Below are 27558 nucleotides of genomic sequence, written 5' to 3' on the forward strand. Positions count from 1 at the left end.
CATGTAGTTTTAATAGCTCATATTCCCATCGTGAACACTGTGTGGCAGTTTAATTTTTTTAAAACAAATATCTCCTGAGAAACCAGTGATCTTTAAAAGATAAGACGAAGACCCACTGGTCGCTGTGATGTGCTTTATGTTTTCACATCAGCACAAACAAAACAGATCAAATAACCAACCATGACTTTCATTTCTCTTTCCTTTATTACATGATAAATATGTTAAGAGCAACACAGTATACGGTAATATTATATGATGCCCAACAACTTTTATCAATGTATTATGAATTCTGTTGAAATATTAATATGAATTTTCTTTGATTTTAAGTTTTATTATGAAAGTTAACCTCTCCATTCCCTTAATCACAATATAATATGTACACACTGTACGTATGAGCGGCTTTGCACAAGAAATTTACAAAATAGCAATGTATGTTACCCTTCAATGACAGCAATAAAGTTTTCATTAAAAGAAGCTATGAACCACATCAGCCTTAAAAGGCTTTTAAACAAGTGCGAACATAATCTTACGGTTATGGCGTTTCAAATGTCATGCTTCAGTATAAGCTTATATATAAATATCTAATGTGAAGCTTGTCAGTACGCCTTAAACTAAAACCAAAGGAAGTCAGATTGTACTGTGGTATATTTGTGTTTGACAGTTCTTAAAACTTGTATCTCTAAAGCTGATCTAAGATAATAAAGGTTAACCAAAAGACATATACTTTTGTTCAAAGGCTTGGGGTCAAAGGTTTGTTTTTTTTTTAAGAAATTTATACTTTTTATATTCAGATTGCATTAAACTGATCAAACTGACAGTAAGATATTTATCAATTTAGAGTAAATGCTGGTTCTCTTGAACTTTCGTTCATCAAAGAAACAAATGCATCACGGCTTTCACAAAAATAATAAGCAGCACAACTGCTTTCAAAATTTTTCTTGAGCACCAAATCAGCATATCAGAATGATTTTTGAAGGATCACGTGACACTGAAGACTGGAGTGATGATGAGTAATGGAGTGGATGGAAATTCAGCTTTGCCTTCACATGAAAAATTACATTTTGAATATTAAAATAGAAAACAGTTCTTTTAAATTGTAACAATATTTTACAATATATGTACTGTTTTTTTGTACTGTATTTTTCGCTACGAAATAAATCAAAAACATTTTTTTTTCTAATCTTACAGACCTCAAACTTTTGAACACTAGTGTATTAAAAAAACCACTGCAGTTAAAAGATTAACCAGAAGATACTGCACATGAGAAAGTACAAACTGTTAGATGTCATAGCAAACCAGTGCTTTTTCCCCCAGTTTAACTTTCTTCTCCAAGACTCACTGAGCTGGAGAGGAGAGCTGCTTGTTCAGTGCTTGGGGTGGTTTGTGGAGGAGGAACTTTAGGTCTTCTGCCTTGGGGTTTCTTTTGTGGTCCTCCTTCAGGCAACGGGGGCAATGAAGCTTGGGTGTTTTTCGGGCTTGGGCGAAGGTGGTGGTTTTATTTCAGAGCTTCTCGGCAGAGGAACAGGAAACACTCTCGTCTGGGCTGCTGGGAAAGCACCTGCCTGGTTCACAGGAGGGCCTTTGGCAGGGTTTGGTGTCTTGTGCTGGATGAAAGACCTCCTTGCTGCAGAAATCAATTGGAAATTTAGGTTCTACCACAATGAGACAACACAAAAAGCATCTACAGTACAGGCCAAAAGTTTGGAAACATTACTATTTTTAATGTTTTTGAAAGAAGTCTCTTATGCTCATAAAGCCTGCATTTATTTGATCAAAAAAACAGTAATATTGTGAAATGTTATTACAACTTAAAATAATAGTTTTCCATTTGAAAATACTTCAAAAAAATAATTTATTCCTGTGATCAAAGCTGAATTTTCAGCATCATAACTCCAGCCTTCAGTGTCACATGTAACATCCCGTCTATCACATGATCATTTAGAAATCATTCTAATATTCTGATTTATTATGAGTGTTGGAAACAGTTCTGCTGTCTAATATATTTGATGAATAAAAGGTTAAAAAGAACTGCATTTATTCAAAATATAAAAATAAAAATTCTAATAATATATATTCTAATAATATATTTTCTTTACTATCACTTTTTTTATCAATTTAACACATCTTTGCTGAATAAAAGTATTGATTTTATTTAAAAAAAGAAAGAAAGAAAAATTACTGACCCCAAATTACTTACCAAGTAGTGTATATTGTTATTAAAAAATATTTATATTTTAAAAACATAGCTTCTTTTTTTTTTTTACTTTTTATTCATCAAAGTATCCTAAAAAAGTATATTTTTTCACATGTTCTGAAAAAATATTAAGCAGCAGAACTGTTTCCAGCTTTGATAATGAATCATCATATTAGAATGATTTTTAAGGATCATGTGATAATGATCCTAAAAATTCAGCTTTGCATCACAGAAATAAATGATAATTTAAAGTATAATAAATTCAAAAACAATTATTTTAAATTGTAATAATATATCACAACATTACATTTTTTTTCCTGTATTTTTGATCAAATAAATGCAGGCTTGATGAGCAGAAGAAACTTCTTTCAAAAACATTAAAAAATAGTAATGTTTCCAAACTTTTGGTCTGTACTGTATGATCATCACCAACATACGTTTATAAGGGGCAGTGATCTTCAGGGAGGGGTCCTGGGATTGGGAGGCCAGCTCCTGAGTTGGCTCTGATTGGCTGGAGCACTGTGTCTTAGCCTGTGATTGGCTGTGGGCGTGTACCGGAGTGTAACGAGGAAGTGCCGAAGGCATGTGATTCAGTGTAGGTGGCTGAGCAATTGGATTAGAATCATTGTTATCCCACACAACAGCATCACGGTTCACCTGAGTTTTCACAACTACTGTCACCCCAAGATCCTCAGATGATGCCGAGCTGAAATTAGAAGCACACAAAGCCGAAACAAAAATAAGCCTTTTGTAAGTTTAAGTTAGTCTCATTTAGTAGAAAATCTTGACCTTAAAAATGACCAAGTTGGTTGACTACCTGTCAGTTTTTGATAGGGATGGTCGACCAGAGGAGAAAAGGGGAGAGGGTAAGATGCTGTCAGAAAGAGGTCTCTTGGATATTTTCGGGATCGGGCTTTCAGGAAGTTTTGGGACCTCAAAGTCAACCTCTAAAAAGAAGTTGTGTTTAAAAAAATATTTTGAATTTCACAAAATAAAATTGCACTTCAGTGTTTTAATTATATTTTATATATATAATACTTAATAAATAATTCAGCAAAAATAAAATGTTAAACTTCCTAATTACGTAGAATTAAGCAGGGTTTCCCCAAAGGAGGTTCATGAGTTGATGGAAAGCTAAAAATTCCAAATAAAATGAAAACAAAGGAATAGGGCAGCACAATAATCACAATATAGTGATTATCAAATTAAAGGTTTAAATGAAAGGTTTCAGTCAAATTAAAGATTTAATTAAATAACATACTAAATAACTGCGAGTTTAACATACATTTGGGAATGCAAATGTATGCTAGGTTCACTTTTTTTTTTTTTTTACACATTTGCATAATTTCCAACATTTTTTGTGAGCAAAAGTTTGTAGCATTTCAGCAGTATTCCACCAAACTAAAAGCTTGAGGATTTGAAATGTTTAAAGCTTTAGACGTTTAAAATTTAAAACATAATTATTAATGTTATAACTTGTAGTGTTAAATAAAATGATTATAATTATTAGCAAATATTCATTTGTATTTTACAGTACAATTGTAAGTTACAACAAAAATATATTTTCATTTTTGTAATTAGAGTAAAACATAATAATATTAATATAGTTTTTTATTAGTATTATTCAATTTAATTGGGTTCCTAAAACAGCAGTGTGTGAATGTAATGTGGACTGAGACCCTGTCACAGCTAAAAAGAGATTTGTGTCTACCTTAAAGACAAAATAAGCTTAAAATAAAACACTTACTAAAAACTTAAAATCTTTTATCTGTTTGCATGCCATATTACCATTAAGCGACATCAGAGAATTGTAAACATGAAAAAGTTTAGTAAAATGATTAAAATATTAACTTAAAAATACCACGTGGTACTTCAAGTAAATGTTTTATTTTAAAAAAGTTTGGGAACCTCTGCATTAAAGGATGAACAGAAATAAAAATTCTGGAAGTAATACGATTAAAGTTATAATTAAAGTTATTGATTGCTGTTTTTACAACAGTGAACCATGACTTATGTAATATTCCTGTACCTTCGGGGAAGAGGCTCTTGGAATACTGTATAAGCGGCTCTATGACAGCCACAACTTGCACCGAAGAGGCAGATGCCATGTCCAGCAATGAACTGAAAAAGAGAAAGGCAGAGTGACATTTTAGGAGATTACATTTTAGATGCATACTTTAGTCTAGACTGGGTGCTATACTGACTCTTCACTGCGAGGCCGCAGAAGATTAGGTCCAAGCACTATGGCTATATTACTGGGTGTCATTTTATTCACCGCTTGCTGCTCTGACAAGTGTGACAGGAACTGGACAAGGTATCTGATGGAGAAAGAGATAAGTCACTGCCAGACACACGAATGTGAATTGTGAAGTGTGAAAATGTGTGTTAATAGTTTTGACGTGGAAATGGAGACATTCAGAGTGGAAACTCTGACGTACTTGAGGTTGTTATAGTTTTCTGGTGGGAAGTTTTTCCAACACTGTCCGCAATTGCTTTAATTTTTCATCTGTTTCTTTTTCTCTAAAAAATAAAAAAATGACAAGACAATTAAAAAAAGCATTCAAACTCAGTATCTAAGCAGTTTTAACACTGATACAGGAAACAAACAAGCTGCATGTACAGACTTACGCTGCAGCTTTGAACCATTCATTGTATAACTCAAATGTCATGAGCGGTTCAGGCAACTTCTCTCAAGTAACACTTAAGAGCCCCTGCCAAAGACAGTACAAACAAAATAATATTAAATACCAGTATATGAATATATAACACAGATGTTTAAGCTTAATTTCAGTCATTTATATACAGCATCAGTCACTATTTACTATTAGTGTTTTTAAAAAAAAAAAAAAAGAGCAGCTTGAACATTCTGCTAAAGTTCTCTTATTGTTTTCCACATAAGAAAATCATACGAGTTTGAAACAACGTGAATAAATGATGGCTGAAATGTTTCTGTAATAGACAATGAGGATCCTAACAAACACATCTGGGCTTTTTTTAAATGCTTGATGCTGCAAGTTTGTCACCTCACCCACATATTGCAACCACATTTGGTGTGTCACAAAGCACTTTCCCCATTATTGTCAGTTAAGCCATAAGCTAATACTAAACTCATACAAACAAGGTCAAGGTCATACAAATCACACAAAAAGAAGTTACGATGGCCTTTCACCTGCCACAGCATGTGGGTCAAAGCTGAACTCATTATGGTCAACAGTCCCTGAATCCAGACAGCTTTTCAGTTTTTTTACAACAGATGCAGCAGCTGCTAGCCTGAACAAACCCTAGGCTAACAGATGTAAAGATAGATAGTGAGAGATTGTTAAGATGAGAGTGCAAAGTGAAAACACTATGCTCATAATACTGGGCATGCAGTTATGTGGCTGTTCAATCATCTGTGTGTAGGTGCATTTGTGGCTTTTAAATATGCATGTGTGCGTGTGTGTGCTTACCTCTTCCCTGAGCCCTGTACGTAGCAGCATGCCGACACACTCCTCAATAGGGACAGCAATCTTTCTTCCACAGCTCTGAAGGTGAGACAGCAGAGGCTCTCCGAAAACCTTTTCTTCTGATGAACTCATTTGGGGCTCTTCAAACAGACAGATATACTCTTGTTTGTAAGATTTGAATGTTTAGATGTTTTAATCACTGCTAATGCTACATTCTTTTCCTCTGCTCACCTGTGTGGCTATGACTCTCTTTGAGCTCGGTTATGTTTTTCTCCAGGAATTCGTATGAGGGCCTTGTGATATTCAGCTTGCAGATCTAGAAGCTATCAGAAAAGACATACAATAAGCTTAAGCATGTTTTTTTACCCCGTGACTGACTGAAAACATTCCAAGGAGTCATCCGAGGAAAACTGAATGGCAATGATAAGATAATGATTTATAAACAAAGCACAAGTAAATTTTATACATATAATACAAATAACGCAAAATGTCAGACAAACACAATTATATACACCAAGTTAACTGAAAAACAATAAACAAATAAATAGGGTTAAGATAACTAAAGCTTTTTTTAAAAAAAGAAAGGGATATAACTCACTGTATTGACTATTTGTTGATCTAATAACTGTAATAATTAACATTTTAATAATAATAATGATAATGATCAATGATATCTAGTGCAATAAGAGTTAAAAGGAACACAATTCTGACATGGTATTGGTGAAAAAGGGCACTTGAGCATTACTGATGGGCCTGTGGGGATGCCAAAGTTTGAGAAACACTTAGGACATATGTACTCACACGGATGAAGTAGCTGGCATACTCATCCTCTTTAGTGGCAAAATGATAAAGGTCTGCAGAATACTGATCCTGAGAGAAAGAAAATGTACTGTGTCATTGATTTCCCTTGCTGTGCATTCCTTGAAAATACTAAGACCTCTTCTGAAGAAGCAACACGTTTCATGTCGACTTGGCAAACCCGAAAATATTTGATTAGCTGACCTTTTTCACAGTACAAGTAACATGGATTTTCTTGGCCTTCTGACAGTATGAACAGCAGAGGAAGGAAATTAGATAATCAAGTCGTTTGAGTTTAATTTGAACAAGCTGTAAAGTTACACTTGTTAGCCAAATGGCATTTTATCATAATCATTTGTATAAGCACCCTAGTTTAGAACGATCTAAAGAGATCCTCTTTCATGATTCTGGCTTGAGATCAGATAGAAGGAAGTAGTAGGTAATAGAATGAGCATGACAAAAAATAGTCCAACCATGAGAGTTTTATCATGGCTATGACAATGCTAATGTATTTGGTCTTGACAGACCAGGGGCTGGATTCACCAAACATTCTTAAGAAGAAATTTCTTCTTAACTGCAGTTTTCTTATTATTTTTTAACTTTAGAAAACAGTTAAGAATATTTTGTAATCCCAAAAATCCATTTTAAGAATATTCTTATCTTTTTTCTTAAGATTGTTCTTAAGACAAAATCTAAGAAGAATTCAAATTCTTGAAAATCATCGTAAATAATTCTTAAATTCAGGACAGCCCCAGACTGGTCTTAAATCCCAAACATTAAAATCGGTCATTTAATATATTGGGTTATTTCAAATTAATTGTTATATTTAAGCATTACAACAACAGCTACATATAATACATAGTAGGACTAGGGATGTGCACGAGTTTTCTGAAGTGATCGATGACCGTTAATGTAAACACGATCGGTCATGATGATTAGCCTATGTGTGACATTACTTTTTGCTGACTTCAAAACTCAGTAGCAACTGTAAAACGAGTCAGATAGGGAGCTTTAATTGAACGCTTTTAATTTTAGCTTATAAATACGGCATAAGACAATAGTGTGATTTTATCAGTGCGTCATGTTTTCATTCAGATAACGGCTGATGGTTTCTTCTTATAAAAAAAAAATTAAGATGTTCTTAAGAATATATTTGAGAACTTATTAAGAATTTTTTTCAAGAATTGCACTTAAGAACATTCTTACGAAACTTCCTGGAATTTATCTTAAGAAATTTCTTAATTTATTTCTTAAGAAGATTTTCGGTGAATCCGACCCCTGATCTGCTTAGCATTTCTACTGCCAGTAGATACACAACCACACTACTGTGAACATGTATGAAATGCTGATGTTGCTGCTGCTGCATGTATAGGCAGGTATAAATCCCATAGCAGTTTTAGACAGGTGGAGCTGGGGGAGGTGGAGGGTTCAGAAGAATTCAGCGAACACTGAACCAAACTATTTAAATGTTGAACAAACAGGTTAATTACCTGCAGAAACAGATCAATCAGCTTGTACCATGTAGTAAATGATGTAATTGCGCCATCTAGAGCTGGGGGTGTCCATACTCAGTCCTGGAGAGACGGTCTCCTGTAGAGCTTAGCTTCAACCCTAACTAAACACACCTGAACCGCTAATTAAGATTTTACTAGGCGTACTAAAAAACTTCCAGGCAGGTGTGTTGAGGCAGTTGAGAGCTAAACTCTGCAGGTATGAGATTGGACACCACTGATCATGACTGAACTAGATATTGAATTGGCCATAATAGCATAATAAATCTGTGACTAGTGAAGAAACCAACTATATCCAAGTATAACACTTGATAGACTCCAGTCTCTTCCAGGCCTCCTCTACATCCTCTCTTAGTCCATCTTGCTTGGCCTGTGGGCCTGTGCTGGCCTGGGATCTAAAAGTGAGACACATATTGCATAAAAGTTTACATCTTCATAAAAGAGGATCGCAAATTATGAAGGTGTGACTTATGCCGAAAGAAAAGTTGAGACATATTCTGGTCATAATTGTTGAAAATAAAAATCACCTGACGCGAGCATTATTCCAGTCTGTTGTGAGTTTAGCAAACTGTTTCTTGTTTTTCAAGATCTCTGGCAGATCATCCTGCATAGATAACATGGTTCATGAATGGGTCATGAATACAGCCTGTTTCAGTTCATATAGCTTAGTAGTAAGAAAGAAGCTACCTCACTGAGCTTATTCAGAGGCACAAGAACTTCTTTCTCCAACTTCATCTCAAAGTCTGCCAGAGTCCGTGCCAGGAAATTTTGCATAAAGCAGCACATTTCCAGAACTTTCCTGCAGGAAAGTTCAGGTGTGCTTAGAAGCAGACTGTAAAGGGTGTATTTCCAAGGCAACTTTGCCATATTGTGATTTACTCTTAACTCTGCCCGAGGTAAATGAACATTACACAGTGTTAAAACACTCAAATGTTAAAATATTCACCTTATGGAGGAATCGCCATCAAAATCCTTAAAGCTTTCAGCCATACTGACAGACAGCATCATAAGGGGTAACTTTTTCTGTAAACAATGAAAAAATTTGAATGAGCGAAGTGATTGAAGAAATCAGGAAGTATTGCGTAGCAAGTTTTTGGATAGTTCTGCTTTAGAACCTATCTACTTATATTAGTTTACACGGGTATCACAGCTAAGGGACAATATAAAATAACTGTGTAAATTCATGGCCCAAGACAAGATGCAAAGGAAGGAAAAGAGGGCAAAACTGACAAAAATCTGAGAAACTGAGCAGATTTTCCACACTGAATTCTGTCTTACAAAGAAAAAAAATACACATTTTTGAGGAAAAAGAAAATAAAGGCCCTGTACTTAGCACTTATGAGCAGCTCTCAAACATGTTCAACGCATATCCAAAACTTTTTGTCCAGACATAATCATCCACATTTACAGACAAAACAAAAACCTCAGAAGACAGATTCGAGGACTCTCCATCAGCAATTAGGGATTAGCTTTTTTTAACAAAATGGTAGGCCAAGATATACTATTGGAAGAAATCCCACCTCCATCCACTGTGATGGTGGTCCATGTAGATGATCTTCACAGCCACAGCATTTCTTCATATGACCATTTCATTAGTCTTTTTGAACGTTACTCATTTTTCATATACAGCAGCTGCTTAATCTGCTTCAAAATTTTCATCCAACACACTTACAATCCACATGATTGAATAGGGGCTTACCATCCTCTCTCTGAGGTCCAGTCCCTGCTGACTCTGCAGGCAGCCTACCACTTCTTGTAGATGATCTGGGCAGCTTTCTTTGCTGGCTCCACACGTTGTTCCACCTTAAAAGAACCAGATGGAGTAATCATTTACAGGGCCCTGTATTCATATTCTGTTAAAACAGCTTGTATGTATATAGGCGCCTCAAGAACTGTGCCTTGTGCAGATTTATTAGTTTAAGTGTATTAGTGGTGGAAATGCCTCACCATAACAAGATCCTCTGAGAGAAGGTCAGTTGCATCTTGTGACCTACAGTAAAAAAACATTTACACTGAACATCACTTACATAATACAGATGGCAAACTCCATGATGCTGCAGCTATGTTGATTTTCGGAACAACAGCATGAATTGCAAATGTAAAACTGCTTAATAAGCCATAAGTTCAATAAACAAGTTATTTACTTAGTAAATTGGTTTGAAATGACTTGAATTGAAAGACTCGTGATGACCTTTTTGTTCCTCAATGAATCAGTGGTTTTTGAACAAATCGGATGAATGAACGATTCAATGACTCACTCATAAAGAGAGTGGCTGAATCTGAATATGCATAGTTCCCTACTATTTTAGTAGGTAAAAAAAGGTATGTGAAGTGTAGCATGTCCCCAATTTACAATATTCATAAAACAGAGTACACAGATAATCCGCTACTTCCAGAAAGATACTGATGGTATGCATACAATGGACACTTTACTATCCCATAAGGCCACAGGAGAGTATTTGTGAATGGCAGTGACGCTGATAGGTCACATGATGATAACAACATTGTGCTACATTGAGATTTCAATCCTACTACAGTACACACATTCATATACAAATTATTTACTTGTGATTTTTGACGCAGCTAGTGTTCCTGAATGAATCAGTGTGTATAAACAAATCTGCTGAATTAATGATTCAGTGACTAACTTACTAAGAGAGACAATTTTCACCAGATACTGCTTATACACAGACTGACAGTGATGCAAAGGTTTAAGAAAAAAAAATTCCCAGTTTTGTTGGAATGTGTACTCCTGAAACGCTGCTTGGTGATCAAATTCAAGTGCCAGAACTAACTGCTGTATAAATGTACTGGACTCATAAAGAAAGTGTTCATGTAATCAAATAAAGACATGTAAATAAGGGTAAGTATTAGTAGTTAATTTTAAACTAGCTAGTTAGTTAGTATTTAAACAGTATTTATTTTCCTCTACGCTTTCACTTTTCCTTATTTCCTCCTTGTTCTAGCTTGTACTTTTCTGAACGATGTCGGAAACATTGTATTACTAGCAATTCTCGTGTATATTGCATCTGCTAAATGAATAAATGTAAATGTAGAAAGCTCAAAAAAAATTCAGAAGTTTTACCTAGAAAAAGTTGCCAACCCACTGTCACTCAAAGCAGCTAAAACTAAACTTAGAGCGCCAAGGCCGCTGTAGAAAACAGGCCAAACAAAGTAGGTAGAGGGGAAGTGGACTGCAAACTGAAGCACAAACCATTTTACTCTCTCGTTTTTAACCACAGTCTGTTTTGCAGCACGTATAATATTAGTAGATACACAGAACATAATTTCGAGCCTGAAATATAATCACAGAGACAGATGAATTATGTCATTGCTTACTTTTGCAATGTTTCTAAAAGCATACAAGAACACAAAAATCATGAGAAGGCATTTTTGTGTCACTGAAGTGGTGATCAGTTTATACTGTGATTGCATCAGATATTCTTGTTATCTGTGTTTTTAAAATCTTATTAGTCAGTGAAAAATGAGTTCTTTTTTACAGCGTAACATTATAAATTTACTATCACGTTTGATCAATTTTAATGAAATAAAAGAATTATTTATTTTAAAAAAATCTTACTGATCCCAAACTTTTGAACACTAGTGTACATTCAGTATATCAACTAATAAATACTAGGTATTTTTTTGCTGGCTTAATTGAATTGCGGATTGTAAAGACTGTTCCATAGGACCAAAACAAGCACAAGCAGTACGTGGTATACATTTTCCGCTTCAAAGGTCACACAAATAATTTTATCAGCGTGTTATTGTCTCTCCTTTGAGTCTGGGGTTAAGAAGTTTATTAATATCCTGTTACCGTCATATCAGTGCAAGCTGCAAACCTAGCATCATTTTCTTTGCAACCTGCAGATGTGCTCTCCACCCTCACAAACTAAAAACTGACACCTTTCATGGCCTCTTTCAAGACAATCACCTAATCACCGTCAAGTTATTTATATTACATAATTATATGTGAAATATGTTCTGAAATCATATTTTAAGCTAGGCACAGAGAGCGGAAATGTCCATTAAAATCTAAAATCTAATGTTGGTACACATTGTTGGCACGACATTTTATTTTCAGGCTTAAACAAGATTTGAATGTAAGAATTGCTAAAGTTCTAGATATATCAATAAATGAACAATTGTACTGTTATCAGATTAACATTTTCACAGAATATGAAACATATCGCCTTCTTCAATTCAGACCACCTTAACCCACAAATGGCTCATACTAGGAGAAATAAAACAGCTATCAATAATATTAATATTTTGTTTTTTGATACAAAAGATAAGCAAATCTACTGCATAAAATAGTCACTTGGTCACATGTAGTGACATTCCTGTAACAGTGTCACGAAAAACACCACAAACATAGTCTGAAAGCAACAAATGAAAGTACTTACTTCCCCCCATTTCCAAACTGTTTTAAGATGTTAAACTGCTTTAGCATGATTGTGAAGAATCTGTCGCCTTTAAGTCCTTGTTTCGTACATGCAGGTTAAGAGTATACTAGTTTCATTTGATGGAGAATATTGCTCCCTGAAGTCAGTAAACAGGCATGTCATTCAGACTTGTGTCAGCAACAGTTTCTGCTTGACTGTTTCACATTTGTGCACACACCTCATCGACTCGAGAAAGAGGAAGTTACCAAATGCATAAGAGGAAAGACATTTTCGTATCACGCTGTGAAAGTCATGCAGTCCTCTCTGGCCACAGAGAACACTGAAGTAGATTTGGACAGCACAGAGCATTCATTTGTCATACAACTGCCTGGAGTAAGGGGCTTTATATAGCCTACTAGAAATAATATTAATTAATAATGTAAATATTTACTTATATATACATCGGCGTTAAATGTAAACTGGGAGTTGCTTCACCATAGTTAATTTTGTGGCAATAATAAATGTTCCCTTTCTTGTCTTGCCTTTGGCATTCAAGTGTCCGTCCCATTACAACCATTAAAAATGCATGTTTGTGTGTGCAAACAGCAGGATGTGAAAGATAGGTAAAAGGGGAAATCATTTTTTATGTCATATATATATTGTAGTGTCATCACAAATAATCATTTTGGGAAACACTGTGGTTATGACAATGAACTGAAACCAGTTGAATGTCCAAGTAAACAAGCAATGAGGGGGAGATGGAGCCTCCTACAGGGGGCCCACTGCAACACAGAAAAATACGAAATCGTTTGTAATGTAAGAAAATAAATAAATAATGAATCATAACTAAATCGTGCCATACTTGCGCACGCAAACTATAGTTAGCTGTGGTTTTTGTAAGTGACCAGATTAATCCGCACTGGACGTTTTTTGATTCGTCAGTCAGAAACATTGGATAAGGAACGCGTATTTTAAATATTTAAATAACACGGATTAATCTTTGATATTTTCATGAAAAAAAAACTAGTGATTCACTTCAGAATAATAAACTATTGCTCAATTATTATACACTGTATTTAATACTGGAAAACATCTATTCGTGTAACCACAGGCGCATATAATTGGTCCTTTCACATCAGCGTTGAGAAAAGTAACTGGAACACGTGACATTCGCTGCTCGGCTTCATCATGCGACGTAGCTGAAGCAGTAAGCGTATTTTATTAATGATAGCTAAGAATACCTAAATAATCGATTAAAAATGTTACTCGCATGCAGGTCTCATCCTTTCAACCACTTTCTGGATTCTCAACGTCAAGATTGATCACATCCTTAGAATAAATAAGTTACGTAAAATGAACTTTTCAATTAATCTTAAATAAATAAATAAAAGAAATTAATATTCGAGTTGCTTTTAATTATTTAATTTTTATTTCAAATTTCTACATCAGTAATGTGAATTAAATATCCCTGCGTTGAAATGTAAAAGTACTGACTGACAAAGAGAAAACACTTATTCTTTTACCAATTTATTTATTTGTATACAACAGTTTCAAATAAGGAATTCCACTGATTTAATATCAATAACCCATGTAATTACTTCAGTACAGGTGAATGCTTTACAAATGCTAAAATACTTTGTAAATAATTGTTTAAGAACTGGGAAAAAAAAAGTTGCACCATCAGCATCATCAAGGGTAATATTGCTTTCCTTTAACGGTCAAGGCAAGTCAGGTCCCAGCAATGGGCTAAAGCATAAAACTCTTCAAAATACTACAAGGATACACCAGTGAGTCTAGTAGTGACAAAAACAAAAACCATGGTCCCACCTCAAGAGAAATGCAAAACCCCTGAGTAAAGGGGCATTATAGAAGATGATGTGGTGAATGTGGAGAAATGCAACAGCTCAATAGGCTGTGACGAAGCAGCTACTTTAATACTGTCCTAGTGATGCCTTTTATTGATATTGCATTATATTGTGTTTAAGTACTTAAAAACAATAACATTTTAAATGAGGATGTAATCTGCAGCATCCTGATTTCCTGATACCAGGTAACAACCAAAATACCCTTCCTATTAAACTTTAAATGACTACAGATGTATTTTGCACTTAAACAGAATGAGGCCACAAAGACAGTACTGTAGAAGGGTTGATGTCGTTCTTTACACAAAAAGACAAAATGTCTAGTTAGTGTTCGACTGTCCCACACAACAACCTGCTTCATTCTTTCCTATCAGCTCACGTGAGCACACCTGCAACCCTGCCTCACTCTTCCATAACATCCCAATCTTAAGTTATGGTGATAGCATCATAGAAATGTAGAAACTAAGAGTAAACTCCAGCAGCTTTAGAGTCTGAGCACAGTGAAGGTGTCAGGGGAGGGATATGGTGAGCGGAGTTTGGTGGTATTTAAAATTAAAAACCCAACAAACTCCAACGCCATACACACACACCTCCCATTTGACTTCCTACAAATGTCCAAATCCTCCAACCTTGGATGGATGGAAGGATGACATGTATGGATTCCCCTGAGCTGTTTCCTCTAAATAACTAGTCCCCTTCCCTCCCTCCCCAGGAAAGCCCTGTCCTGTGTGATGATGCTTGGACTAGCGTTTCGACTTTGGCTCTTCTGCTTCTTTTTCTGAAAGAGATATTATAAAGCAAACAAGATCAGTGTCATTATTAAAAATAAGTAAGAATAAGGAGTTTTTGGATGGACTATCCCTTTAACTAGTTCATCAGTATTATCTCTCAAGTAAATGCATCTTCAATTTTATTATATTAAATTTACAAAAAAAAAAAAAGTAAAAATCCGCTTACATTTACAAAGGTATGCTTCAATGCAAAAGAAAAAAAAAAAGAAAGAAAAAATTAATAAATTGTGTGCACAATTTACTAATTCGTTCCCTCAATTTACTAAAACGTGCACACGATTACTATTGCATTCCCTCGATTTACTATTGCGTTCACTCGATTTGCTAAATCGTGCACACAATTTATAAATCGAGTGAACAAAATAGTAAATCAAGGGAATGCAATAGTAATCATGTGCACGTTTTAGTAAATTGAGGGAACGAATTAGTAAATCGTGCGCACGATTTAGCCTACCATTTTTTCCTGCATGCCGTGTGCGGGGCTCCGTACATATCAAAGGTTATCATGGGCAAACTTTGGTTTGGGCATCTCTCAACATGCACACACCACAAAACAGGAAGCTTTGTCCATTATTTAGGTGGTCATTAGCTATGTTTCCATTTACCTATTTTTATGCACATTTTGGGATATAGCATTCAAAAAATGCTGAATGGAAAGCCAAGATGCGCATAAATTCTAAAAATGTGCATAAAAAACATATGCGCTTAAAGGATTCGCAAATTCACGGATTACATAATCACATTGGAAAGGTCACGCACGGTTAGTTCTTCATCTGTGTTATCCAGTTCAGAAAGGTAGGTAAGGCCAAAAACTTATTTTCTCCATTAACTTCAAAATCGTCGTTTTACCTTTTTTGGTGAAGGGTGTTTGCACAATCGCTTCGTAAACACTGGGTCAGTACTTCAGCCTACGTCACACGTGACTACATAATGTGTGAAGTCAAGCTAGTGCAAGACGAGCACTTGTGGTTAAAATGTATATTAATTTAAACAATTTTTTAAGAAAATGACTGATCGTTTTGCTAGATAAGACCCTTATTCCTCGGATCGTGTAGAGCCCTTTGAAGCTGCATCGAAACTCCAAAAGTAAAATAAAACATGACTGCATTTAATCTACGCATTATGATGCATAAGTAATTTATTACACAAAAAAAGATCCACAGTGGCTTCTCCTACTGCAGCAAATTACCTTTTTCTTAGTGATATTTAGTGCCAGTTTATCAGGAAAAAAAAAAACAATTTTGTTGGATGGAAACTGTGCTGTATTCACAAATGTTTTATGCGATATTCCAATCTTGTGCTTAAGTTAAATTCGCAATATTGGATGGAAACATAGCTACTGATTGATCTCTCATTAGAAGACTTTATGCGATCAGCTCACCTTTCCTTAGATCTTCTCTCTTCCTTGCTGCATCCTCTCTCTGCTTTTTTATAATGGCCAGCCTGGCAAGGTCTGCCCTGGCCTGCTCCGTCTTTCCCTCTAGATGCAGCTTCATGTATCGCTCCTTAGCCTTCTGCTTTTCAATCTCCTCCCTACACAGGGAAACACATATATAAAGCAAAAAAAACAAAAAAAAAACTACAGTTTATTTTACTCTGTGGTTCTCAAGTATATGTTGTCCCCCATACCTTTCCCGACGTGAGAGCTCTTTAGGTGCATCGACATCTATTTCCACAACCTTCTTGCTCTTCTGGGAGACCCTATTCGGATTCTCGATTTCAATTAGTCCTTCTACACCTTTCCTTTTAGGTTGCTTCAAGAGAAAAGAAATCAACTCAGTTTAAAAAAAATAATAAAACCCTTCATAAATCATAAACAGCCATTGTAGCACCTTCTCCATCTTATATAAAATAATTTCAGTATTAATACAAATACTCATAATATTAGGGTTAGTTCCCTCAAAAATGAAAATTCTCTCATCAGTTACCCAGCCTCATGCCATTCCAAACTTACATTCATCTGACATTCAAACGACTTACATTCATCTTCAGAACACAAATTAAGATATTTCTAATATTCTCTCATCATTTTTGTCCATCCACTGAAAGTTCTCGCAACCAAAAATCATTTAAAAGTATAAAAAGACATTGTAAAAGTAATCCATTTGAATTGAGTCGTTCCAAGTTTTCTGAAGAGACATAATTGATTAATATGATGAACAGATTTAATTTAGATATTTATTCATAAATAAACACGCAAAGGCTCAACTGTACTTGCTGGATTTGCTAGAACAAACCTCTTTGGTTCTCACATCAAGCCAATTTGAGCTTATGTTTACCATATTTGATGTGCGTTGATCAATATTTATAGGTAAATAAAAGCCAAAATTAAATATGTTCTTGTTGGAAAGTAATTACAGAATAGCTGGGTTAAACCACTTGTTTCATATGGATTTCATTTACAATGTCTTTATAAATATTTTGAAACATCAAAATTTTGGTTGGGTGGAATTTCAGAAATGGATTTCTCCTGCATTTCAACACGAAATATCTTCATTTGCATTTCAAAGATTACCTAAAGTCTTACGGGTTTGAAACGAGAGAGCGAGTACATAAAACTTTTCATTTCTGGATGAACTCTTTAAGTTAATTTAATTCAAATCTCATACTTCATCATCACTGCTGCTCTCCTCTTCAGATTCTGCTGAACTTCCACGTTCGGCCCCTTCGTTCTCTTCCTACACCCAAAAGAATCACAGTTTCCATTAAACAAACTGATGCGGAGCAATCATCACCTCCACTGTATCACTTTCAGGAGTGTGTAGGTGACAGAAGATGAACGCTAGCACACTCACCATTTCCCTCTGAGCTTTCATCTGCCGATCAATCTCCTCAGGGTTGCTGAACTGCTTCCCACGGCCCTTATGGTTCTTTTTGCCTAAGGTGGTGGGCAAGGCAAAATAATAATAATAAAAAAAATCAATAAATACACACACACACACACACACACACACACACAAAAACACTAAGAGGCAATGACAATGCATGCAGCTATGTATTATTACGACTAGACTAAGCATGAATAAGAATCGTCGATGAAACTGTAAGTTACACTTATCAGACAATACATGTGGCTGCACTGGTCCAGCATGGCCTGAGTTTGTGCTAGGGTACATGCACCGTGATTTACCCATTATAGAAACGCTCTAACCATTAACAGTACCCTCTAGGGCCATAAAATCACCTTCACTTCCAATAAAACTTGCATATATATGTATTTTATTACAGTAGTGTATGTAAAATAGCGATCAAGCAAGCAGACGATACTCGCCTCCTCTCGGCATTGTTGAAACACTCTGTGACGATGAAAACCCTCAGAGAGAAAAATATTATTTCTGGTCCTTAAATTAAATACAACCGAAAGGACTGAATAACTTTACTGTGTTCTGTAAACCTTTTAAAAATGGGCTATTTTAAAGTTAAACGCCGACTCAAATTGATACCGATGAAAGCACTATTTTGCCGCTTCCTGAGAGTGACGTTAGGCGACCGTACTGTTGATGATTGACTACTGGGTTGGCCAATCAAAATTCTAAATAGTTTCTACGACAGAGTAACTTAGCCAATAGAGACAAAGCGCATTTAGACCACGCCCACACCGGGGTCCATTGACTCTCTATCGCGGGAAGCTGCTTCCTTGTCATTTCTGACTTAAAAAAAACAGAGCAATTCCTAAAAGTTGCTATGTGACAAGGCGTACAGCAAACAAACTAAAATAAATAAATAAATAAATACCCCCCCCCCCCCCCCCCCCCCCCCCCCGGGAACTATAAGCTGTCGACCCAAAAAACGAGCGTTTAGGACACAAAAGTAGAGCGCAACGTGTCATATTACTTTGAAAACTGCGCCCACTAGAGAGAAACAGGAAACATTCATTATTTTGTGAACCATGTCAAAGGATTATTTCACCACCCTATGTGAATCTGAGATGAGATGACATTTTATTGGTCGATGCCAGTGTCCCTTTTCATAACCATCCTTTTGTTTGAGAAATTATACAAATGAACGGCCCAACATAAAATACCTAAATACTCGTGTTTTTTTGGGTCGACAGCTTATAAAAACGTAGTACTGTTTTTTTTAGCTTGTTTACTACACACCTTATCACATAGCAGCTTTTAGGCATTGCTCTGTTTTTAAAAAAAAAAAAAAAAAAAAGCCAGAAATTTCAAAGTCAATGGAGAGCGTTTGATGCACCCCCCACCCCCCTACCCCGCGGTGGGCGTGGTCTTCAGATTATGACGTGTTGTGCGCTCTGTCTCTATGCAAAGTCATGCAATGTTCGTATAATTTATCACATTTCTCATTACATTTACATTACATTTATTCATTTATTTATTCACTTTTATACAAATGAAGAATTTCATTTCATCATTAAGAGGAAATAAACACAAGAAGCACAGTTTAATACACAGTTACAGTTATTAATACAACAGTGTTTAGAATAGTGTAAGACAGAACAATGAGGGATTCAAGAATAGTGAAAGGGATGATTATTTTTATTTTTTATTTTTTTTAACAGCATTCAGTAAGGTGCTGACAGAAGAGATGAGTTTTCAGTTGGGTCTTTTCTTTGATGCAGTTATGATTTCTCTAGAATTCTAGAGGCTCCCCCTCCAGAGCTGAGGAGAGAGATCACCAGCACCACATCACTGTGCTCAAACAGTTCATGACAGCATGTTTGAGGATTTTAATCCACTTTCTCTTGAGGATCATTTTTCAAGATGAAAATGGCTTTTGAAAGAAAACCAGTATCACCGCACACCCCATTTTCAAAATAAAGAGAATGTGCACAAATTTAAGGAGATCATATTACTCAAATATCCCAAAAGCTTTCAGAGGCTTGGTAAAGTAGAGTATACCGGGTCAGTCTGACATTTGGAGCCTCAACTCGTCCCAGCCTCCCACCTGAGATGATATTACTGCTGTATCTTTCGTCCATGCTTCTGTTGTGTGCATTTATGTCTTAGATATTTCACTATATATATAATAATTATATGCAGTGTTGTTTTATTATATGACTTGTTATATTTTATTTATATATCATTATAGAATTTAATATTTAGAATTTCTTTAATATTTTGAATATTTTAATATTTTCACTTTTCACTTTAATTTTAGTTTGTTTAAGTCATGTGCTTTTGTCAATTTAATTTTTTAAATAATTAAATAGTTATACTATTTATTTATTTTTTATTTCTGTTTTAGTTTTACTAAATGAAGTATTTCAACCTAAACTTATTTCAGTTAGGTCTGTTAGTTGCCAAGGCAACATTTCTAGTTTTCGTTTAACATTTTTAAATTTAAGTCTTTCATGTATTTATCCAATATTTCAGCTTCATCTTAATTACAGAAATGATTTTTAATAGTTTCCATTTTAGTTAGCAATAACACTGATTCTATAGAGTCAATTAAAATGTATAAAAATATCTATTTAACATGACATTTTTTGTGTTCATATATATATATATATATATATATATATATATATAGGCATTTAGCACATAAAACCAACATGAATATAAAATAACCTTTCTAAGAACATGGCACTCAAAATCCTTTTTATTGTCTTAGACTTCCTTGATCCGCATGATCAAAAGTGGTTTTGCTGATTGTGGCATTATGTAATTTATATGCAAGTGTTAGAAATTAGGAAAATCTAAACACTAACACACAATATATTAATAACACACATATCTAAACAAAACAGTTAATTGAACATAAGTGTCCCACTTTTCAGCTTTCTCCATTGTTTATGTTTTAATATTGATTGGCACATCACCATGATGTTTCTGCTGTCTGTCTTTGTGTTTCTTTCGTCTAATAAAGAAGAACGACGCTAGGGCAAGAAATATTCCAGCAGTGATCAGCTCTCCTCCAGCCATGTAAAAAATCAGTTCATAGTTCTTGTACTTATCCACCAAATAACCTGTGGGAAAAAAATACATGAAATAAATAAAAAAAGATTAAATTTACCAATTTATCATAAAAATTACTGTTTGATATTGGATGATTCAATCTAATACAGGTTTTCATCATAACTCACCAGCAGAGGGAGGTCCAATCAGTACAGCCACTGCCTCAACAAGGAGCACTAGGCCAAGTGCACTGGAAAACCCGCTTTTTCCCACAATACCCATCAGCACTTCAAATTGTAGAGCACCCACCATGCCATAAGACAGCCCGAAGAACACACAGAATATAACCAGCCCCTTATAGTCTGTGCTTGTAGCTGAACAAACATCTGTTAGGCCATTGAAGAGCAAGGCAAGGCTGAAGAAATAAGGCATCTTGGGTCGGATCCATTTTAAACCGGCCACTACGCCACACGTGGGACGAGCAAAGATGTCAACAAATCCTATAATAGACAACAAAAAGGCAGCATCCTGGTCAGGCACTCCTTGGTCCTTAGCGTAGTTGACTAGTAGAATAGTTGGAACAAATAGGCCGAGTACAACTATAAATTTTGCAATAATATATATAATAAGCCCTAAGTCAGCAAGTACACTGAAGTCCAAAAGTTTCTTTTTACTGGGCTTTTTATCATTATTGTTTTCACAAACAATATTCTCTTGTCCAGCCTCAGGAGGGAGCATTTCCTTGAGCTCTTGGGAACAGGCTATCACTTTCCTTTCTTTGCATTTCAGGGGTCTCATAACTGCTCCACAGGTGCAACAATTGAGCAGAAGACCACCAGTGATGAGAAAGCCTCCTCTCCATCCATAGCGGTTGAGCAGCAGTTGTCCTAACGGAGAAAGAGCTGACAGAAATACAGGGCTTCCGGCTGCCGCCAGTCCATTGGCAAGAGGTCTGCGTTTGTCAAAATAAGACCCCAGCATAATCAGTGATGGTTGGAAGTTTAATGCCAATCCAAGACCTTTAAAGAGACAAAGGCATTATTCATTCAAAATATGGAATTTAACAAACTTTGCCATTAACAACATAAGGACTAGTTTTTTAATAGTATTTTTTTGTTTATAAAACAAAGCAGTCCATTTTTTTAAAAACAAAATATAAATATAACACACAATCATCCTGTTGGTCTGAATATCAGCATTGTGATATTGTTACATTGTTACGCCAGTAGGTGGCGACGTGTGACTTTCTTGACATGTTGTTCCATAACATTTTTCACCACAGAACATAAAATACTTTAAGAATCGTCACCGAAACCAAGTTACTACTAAGGAAATATTTTTATTTTAAATATAAGTCAAAGCAGACCAGATGTCTCCAAGCAACACAGATGTTTAGTTCTTGAATAAATCAGTGTATTTGAACGAATTGGATGAACGAACGATTCAATGACTCCCTAATAAAGACAGTACCACAACGCCACCTACTGGCATAACAACATAACATGCTGAAACATTCATAAAAACTCTCCACATTTCATAGCCAGAACAAAACTAAAGTCTACAAACAGTGAAAAGTCAGTTTGAGCACTAAAACTGTTTATGGATTTATATATTTTTGATATCAAATGTATTTTAGTTACCAGTAATGACTCCTGCAGTGAGGTAAAGCTGGATAATATTAGTAGTGAAAGATGCAATTATCATCCCTCCTGAGGCCAGCAATCCTCCAACCAACATGACTCGCCGGCATCCAAATTTATTTACCATGATGCTGGCGATTGGTCCTGGATTAAATGAAAATGAATATACATAGCATTTACAGGAAAAAAAAAACTTTTCTGAAACTTGTAAAGGTTTTATAATTCAGTTTACAGCATCTTACCTGAACCATACAGCATTGCTAATATTATAGATGAAATCCAGGCTGTGTCACTGTATCCACAATCAAAGTCCTTCATCAGTTCTTTGAAATACACACTTATAGCTTTTGGGAAGGCATATGAGAAGCCAGTGACGACAAAACATCCTAGCAAAACGATCCAGCCCCAGCCACCATCCGGGGCACCTACCATCTCTCCATCCTCTACAATTATTCCCATATTTGCTCAAGCCTCCAAAACAGAAGACGTAAAAGGTTTTTAGAATAAAAAATAAAAACTTTTCAGACAGAACAATTTCTATTCAGTTGACACTGAACATGTGCTGCTGATAGAGCACTCGCATCACATTCACAAAGGAAGTTAGTGAGTACATGAGCACAAGCTCAAATGTTTCCCTTCACCCCCAGGAAGTACAGTCATAGGCCAATTTACTCATGATGTGATTTACACTGACAATATAATCTCATATTGAGTTTATATATGCCAAGTCCTTGTGAGATTCATTTAACAGCATGCATTATTTGTACAATGTTGAGGGAATACATTAAGGGTGTGGATTTTTCCTTTAAAAAATATTTTATCCTACTTTGCGCATTACTGTAGTATAATCTGATTTAAAATGTCTAGCCTTGGACGTAATCTAACATCTGACAGATTACAACTGGGACAGACTTTTTAAAGGTACAACTAAATTTTACATTACTGCAATTCATCAATATAATGTTGTAAAATTTTAATTTGAATTGAGAAATTAACCGCTACACAATAAAATGTTTTTTACTCTGCTTCTTTGTATCAAGCAAATGTGTAATGCTCACATTATTTAAAATAATTTCTATTAATTTTGTATAAGTGTCCATGACAATACATTGTTGTACAGAATCTCTTCACTCTAAAAAATGCTGGGTTATTTTTATACCCAACCACTGGGTTGAGCCTTTTGGGGTTGTTTTTTTATTTATTTTAATTTTCTTTTCTTAGCATTGGTGTAGTTTTTGTGTTACCCAGCTATTGGGTTACTGTATTTATACAGCACATACTTTTTAAATGTTCAGATAATAATCTGTATTTGGTTATCATACAAATAATGCAGATTATTAAATATCTCTGAAGCAGTTTTTCATAAATAGTTTTTTAAACTTTTCAAAATCCAAAATGTTGTTTAACTTAGATTTTGAATCACAGCTTTTCAGTGTGACCCTACGATGGCGACGCCTGCTGGTCAAAACTGTGTGAACGCAACAAAAACTCAACCCAAAGAAATAATATATGCATAAAAACAGTTTTACAAACCCATTGTAAATATTTTATTCAAGTTAATATTTTAAACACAATTAGCAAAACCATTTAATATGAGGAATACGAACCATTGGAATTTTGAAAAATGAAACATTTTGAAACAGTTGTGACGTTACAAAACCTCGTTTTCTGAAATCAAGTGACTTTGGGCTTTGTCCGTCTTCTTCGGGAGAGAGCGGTTCTCAGCGCTGACTAAATGGTGCACTTCTTCATTGAAATTAATCTTTGTATACATTTAACATAACGCAACATACATGCAGAGACGAGATAGTCTGCAGCGGATGATTCTCGTGATGGAAACGCCTTTTGCCTTGCCTAACTGATTTTATTCGTTATATTATTGAACTTAATTTTATCGATGGTAGAATATGTTATCTAATCTCAGTAGTGTTTGTTTATGGAAAGGTTATGGAGTCAGTTATAGCACCTTTCAGCTACAAGTTAAACGCCAGGAGACTCAGAAATTTCACACAAAGGTTGGATACACTTGAATTAAAATGATACTTAAAAAAAATCTATTCTAAAGTGCTTGTTAAACGAGTTTAAATGTAATATTGTGAACTATGCTGTATTCATCCCAGTAAATTTCTCATATTTTTGTCCTTGGTTGTTCTTGTTCACCTTTTGATTATTACTGTTGCTTCTAGTAATTCTGTGTGTGATTTCTTATTTCCAAACCATTTTAAGACAACAATATTAGTCATTTTTAAACAATAGTTGAGTTAATAGCCCAGCATGTGTTCTGTTCAATATTTGACCCAGCATTGAGAGTGTAGATAAATAAACAAAACTCAGCTTGAGAACAATTGATTGTTCTTAAATTACTCCAAACACAAGTAAATGTCTTACCTGGCTTTTGAAATAGCAAAAAAATCTCTTCAAACAGCTGTATGATCTACCTGGCCTTCTTAGTAGACATAATGTATAATAATACAGATACATAAGGCACCAAGTCTTGTCATCAAGCAAGCCCTATTGCACTGTAGCTACATATGAAATACTTCAGAGCATAATCTACTTAATAAACTGCTGGTGCACCTCCTTCCTTTACTTGTACTTCCTGCTAATAATCTGGAATTAATCTGTCCCTGTAAAAGTCTCTTATTAATAAGTAATGAGGTGAAATTCCTGGACAGCACAAGTGCTATTACAGAATTCTTGTTTGGTTGTTTACTTGTTTTGTCCCTACTATAACTTGCACAATGCATTTTAATTCTAAAACAACACAGAGTCATTACCCCGATGAAAGTAGTTTGGATCGGTTTTGAAAACAAAATGTGATACAATAACAAGTGTTCTTTTATTGGTTTGGAAATACACTTTTTTTTTTTTTTGCCAGCAAAATATTAAATGAAATGTTTTGACAGGTCAAATTACAAAATAGCAAAACTTGGAAACAATGCTATATTTTTCAAATAACACTTTGGCATAAAATTTGTACAACATTTATTATAATTGAAATGTATTCAATTTATTATTATTGAAAAAAAAAAAAAAAAGCCAGATCAAGAGTTTGCCACCCTAGGCGTGTAATACGTGCCTCACACTCCATATGAAAATCCTCTTAAATCAGCATGTACATGTTTAAACCTTTACAGCTCTTGACTAATCTTACTGCTGAACCAAAGAAAGAGTGTAATTGTTCTCTGTTACTTGAATGCACATTCAGATCTAAAATGCAGAAAGATTTTGGGACTGTCATGTAAGAGCACTTACTGGGGCCAAAGGAATGAAGATTTGTCATACCTGGCTATAAGACAAGATATTGTATTCTAAACACATTATAAGTGAGCTTCAGCTGAGTTTATGTAACCTGATAACATGCTGTTTAATTCAGCAGTTGTTTTTTGACAATAGTAGTCTGAAGGTATTTTCTACACAACATTATGTGAATAAACAAAAAATGCCAAAAATAGATCCTTGCGTAAAGATTACCTTAAATTATTAATTGAAACTGAAAAAAAACCCAATATTTTTTTCATATAATTGGCAAAAAAACAGTAATAAAATAGAAATGTGTAATATAGTTACACCAGTTTCATTATAAAATCCCTATACTGTATACACATATAAAAAAATGACTGAATCCCCTTTATTTCCTTTCATCATTTCTTTCTCCTAGAATTACTCCTCACATCTTCAAGTTCCTTCTGTATTAGATGTGTTTCCGCCGTTGACTCTGAAAGCTTAAGGGAAAAAAAGTAAAATCACTTTGCAGTTTGCACAATTAAATTTATAACCGTATAAAAATTTAGCCTACATAATTTTCCACATTCATCATCACTCACCATATCAAGAAGAACCTCAATCTTTAGCCTGAGGAGATTATTCTCCTCTTCCAGCTGCAGATTCCTTTTCTTCAGTCGCTGGACCTCTTTTCCTGCTACATTACCTCCTGACTCTGTGATTGACAGAGACATTCATTACATTCCTCAGACAGGCTTAACTACATTACATTTAATTGGTCTTTTTATTATAAGAGGCCAAACCGGAGATCCACTGGCCATCTTCAAATTTCAAGCTTTGGCCGCCAATATTCATCACCGGAGATCCATATTCCAGACCTAATTCAATCTCTCGTGTTGACCGATCCAGCTGATAAAGACAATAAATGATTCGGCCTTTAAATACATTTTATATGATGTGAAATGCACCTTACTAACAGAAACTTGTACTTACTGTATGTAGATTAGAAAGGGATGCAGACTTCCGAGGCGGTGTTTTCTTGGGACTGAAAATGTTGCCAAACAAGGGCATTTTGGAGTGAATATTCAAACTCTCCAACCTGCATCAACATAACATATTTTGCATAAGATATATAGCATGAATCGCTGTAGCCAATATATAATGACAGCCAGTGTCCAGATGAGGCTCATTACAGCTGTCCAGTTAAGCAAACCAAAGGCAATTATTCTTGATTTCAAAATGGCAGTCAAATAAGGTGGCGATATGGTAATAAGATATAAAATAAGAAACAAAATAAGATATAATGATAATAATAAGGTGACTACCGTTATGTTCGAGGGACTAGTTACTGTAACAGGCAAGTAGCTAGTTATAAATACATATTCTTCAATATATCGATCGAGCACAACAGATTCAAAAAACACCGTAACAACGTATTTAAAAAAAAAAAAACGTATTCCTCTGTTTTAGTTTCTCTTCAAGGCAGCTTTAATGACGCTCCTTAAAGTCAAAGAAAGGTGTAAACAAACGGCTAATTCCGGAGGAGCCTAGCAACGCCGGAAGTTCTTCTTCTTCTTTTGGATTTATTGGCGGGTCGCATACCAGTTTTTTATGTGCATACCGCCACCCCCTGTGCTGGAGTGTGAAGTGATATTAGTCAAGGTGAGAGATTTACAGTGCCCTCCATAAGTATTGGAACAGTAAAGACAAAATTGCTTTCTCTGCTGTGGAGTCAAGACATTTGCAGATATGATTAAAAGATGAATATGCAACAAAACTACAGAATGTCACATTTTATTATTAGGTCTTTCGACACATACATGTTTTACCAAATAAAAAGGACAGCAC

General features: G+C 35.0%; 3 protein-coding genes and 1 pseudogene across 4 annotated transcripts; all 4 read right to left on the reverse strand.

Annotated features, from left to right (window-relative positions):
- Positions 1 to 1196: 1196 nt before the first annotated feature.
- Positions 1197 to 12585, reverse strand: LOC109063908 (annotated as a pseudogene).
- A 1263-nt stretch (positions 12586 to 13848) lies between these two features.
- Positions 13849 to 18503, reverse strand: LOC109063910 (28 kDa heat- and acid-stable phosphoprotein-like). The gene is made up of 6 exons (XM_042767499.1): positions 18259 to 18503; positions 17783 to 17865; positions 17597 to 17665; positions 16617 to 16741; positions 16369 to 16520; positions 13849 to 14974 (listed from the first exon to the last, which is right to left on the reverse strand). The coding sequence occupies exons 1-6, from the start codon at positions 18269 to 18271 to the stop codon at positions 14940 to 14942; spliced, it is 477 nt and encodes a 158-aa protein (XP_042623433.1). The 5' UTR covers positions 18272 to 18503; the 3' UTR covers positions 13849 to 14939.
- Positions 18504 to 20531: 2028 nt separating this feature from the next.
- On the reverse strand, positions 20532 to 25167 carry LOC109063909 (monocarboxylate transporter 3-like). 2 transcript variants are annotated; one of them, XM_042767500.1, is made up of 5 exons: positions 24874 to 25167; positions 22728 to 22956; positions 22486 to 22629; positions 21034 to 21864; positions 20532 to 20916 (listed from the first exon to the last, which is right to left on the reverse strand). In XM_042767500.1, the coding sequence occupies exons 2-5, from the start codon at positions 22942 to 22944 to the stop codon at positions 20741 to 20743; spliced, it is 1368 nt and encodes a 455-aa protein (XP_042623434.1). In that variant the 5' UTR covers positions 22945 to 22956; positions 24874 to 25167; the 3' UTR covers positions 20532 to 20740. The 2 variants fall into 2 exon arrangements, with proteins under 2 accessions (XP_042623434.1, XP_042623435.1); XM_042767501.1 differs by lacking the exon at positions 24874 to 25167 and having other exon boundaries at positions 22728 to 23439.
- A 133-nt stretch (positions 25168 to 25300) lies between these two features.
- Positions 25301 to 27274, reverse strand: LOC109063911 (protein chibby homolog 1-like). Its single transcript, XM_042767502.1, has 5 exons — positions 27036 to 27274; positions 26704 to 26809; positions 26514 to 26619; positions 26313 to 26425; positions 25301 to 26210 (listed from the first exon to the last, which is right to left on the reverse strand). Exons 2-5 carry the CDS (start codon positions 26779 to 26781, stop codon positions 26130 to 26132), a joined length of 378 nt encoding a protein of 125 aa, XP_042623436.1. The 5' UTR covers positions 26782 to 26809; positions 27036 to 27274; the 3' UTR covers positions 25301 to 26129.
- Between the last annotated feature and the right edge of the window lie 284 nt (positions 27275 to 27558).

Source organism: Cyprinus carpio, chromosome A12, assembly GCF_018340385.1.
Source record: "Cyprinus carpio isolate SPL01 chromosome A12, ASM1834038v1, whole genome shotgun sequence".
In the NCBI taxonomy this organism is placed as follows: Eukaryota; Metazoa; Chordata; class Actinopteri; order Cypriniformes; family Cyprinidae; genus Cyprinus; species Cyprinus carpio.

Coding starts and splice junctions, on each gene's coding strand:
- LOC109063909 (XM_042767500.1), bottom strand. CDS start 22,944: ATGGGAATAATTGTAGAGGATGGAGAGATGGTAGGTGCCCCGGATGGT. Junction 22,630..22,727: donor AGCAATGCTGTATGGTTCAG/GTAAGATGCTGT, acceptor CATTTAATCCAG/GACCAATCGCCAGCATCATG. Junction 21,865..22,485: donor CACTGCAGGAGTCATTACTG/GTAACTAAAATA, acceptor GTCTCTTTAAAG/GTCTTGGATTGGCATTAAAC.
- LOC109063911 (XM_042767502.1), bottom strand. CDS start 26,781: ATGCCCTTGTTTGGCAACATTTTCAGTCCCAAGAAAACACCGCCTCGG. Junction 26,620..26,703: donor CCCTTTCTAATCTACATACA/GTAAGTACAAGT, acceptor TGTCTTTATCAG/CTGGATCGGTCAACACGAGA. Junction 26,211..26,312: donor TTGAGGTTCTTCTTGATATG/GTGAGTGATGAT, acceptor TTTTCCCTTAAG/CTTTCAGAGTCAACGGCGGA.
- LOC109063910 (XM_042767499.1), bottom strand. Junction 16,521..16,616: donor GAGCTCTCACGTCGGGAAAG/GTATGGGGGACA, acceptor TTCCCTGTGTAG/GGAGGAGATTGAAAAGCAGA. Junction 14,975..16,368: donor GAGAGAAGATCTAAGGAAAG/GTGAGCTGATCG, acceptor TATCTCTTTCAG/AAAAAGAAGCAGAAGAGCCA.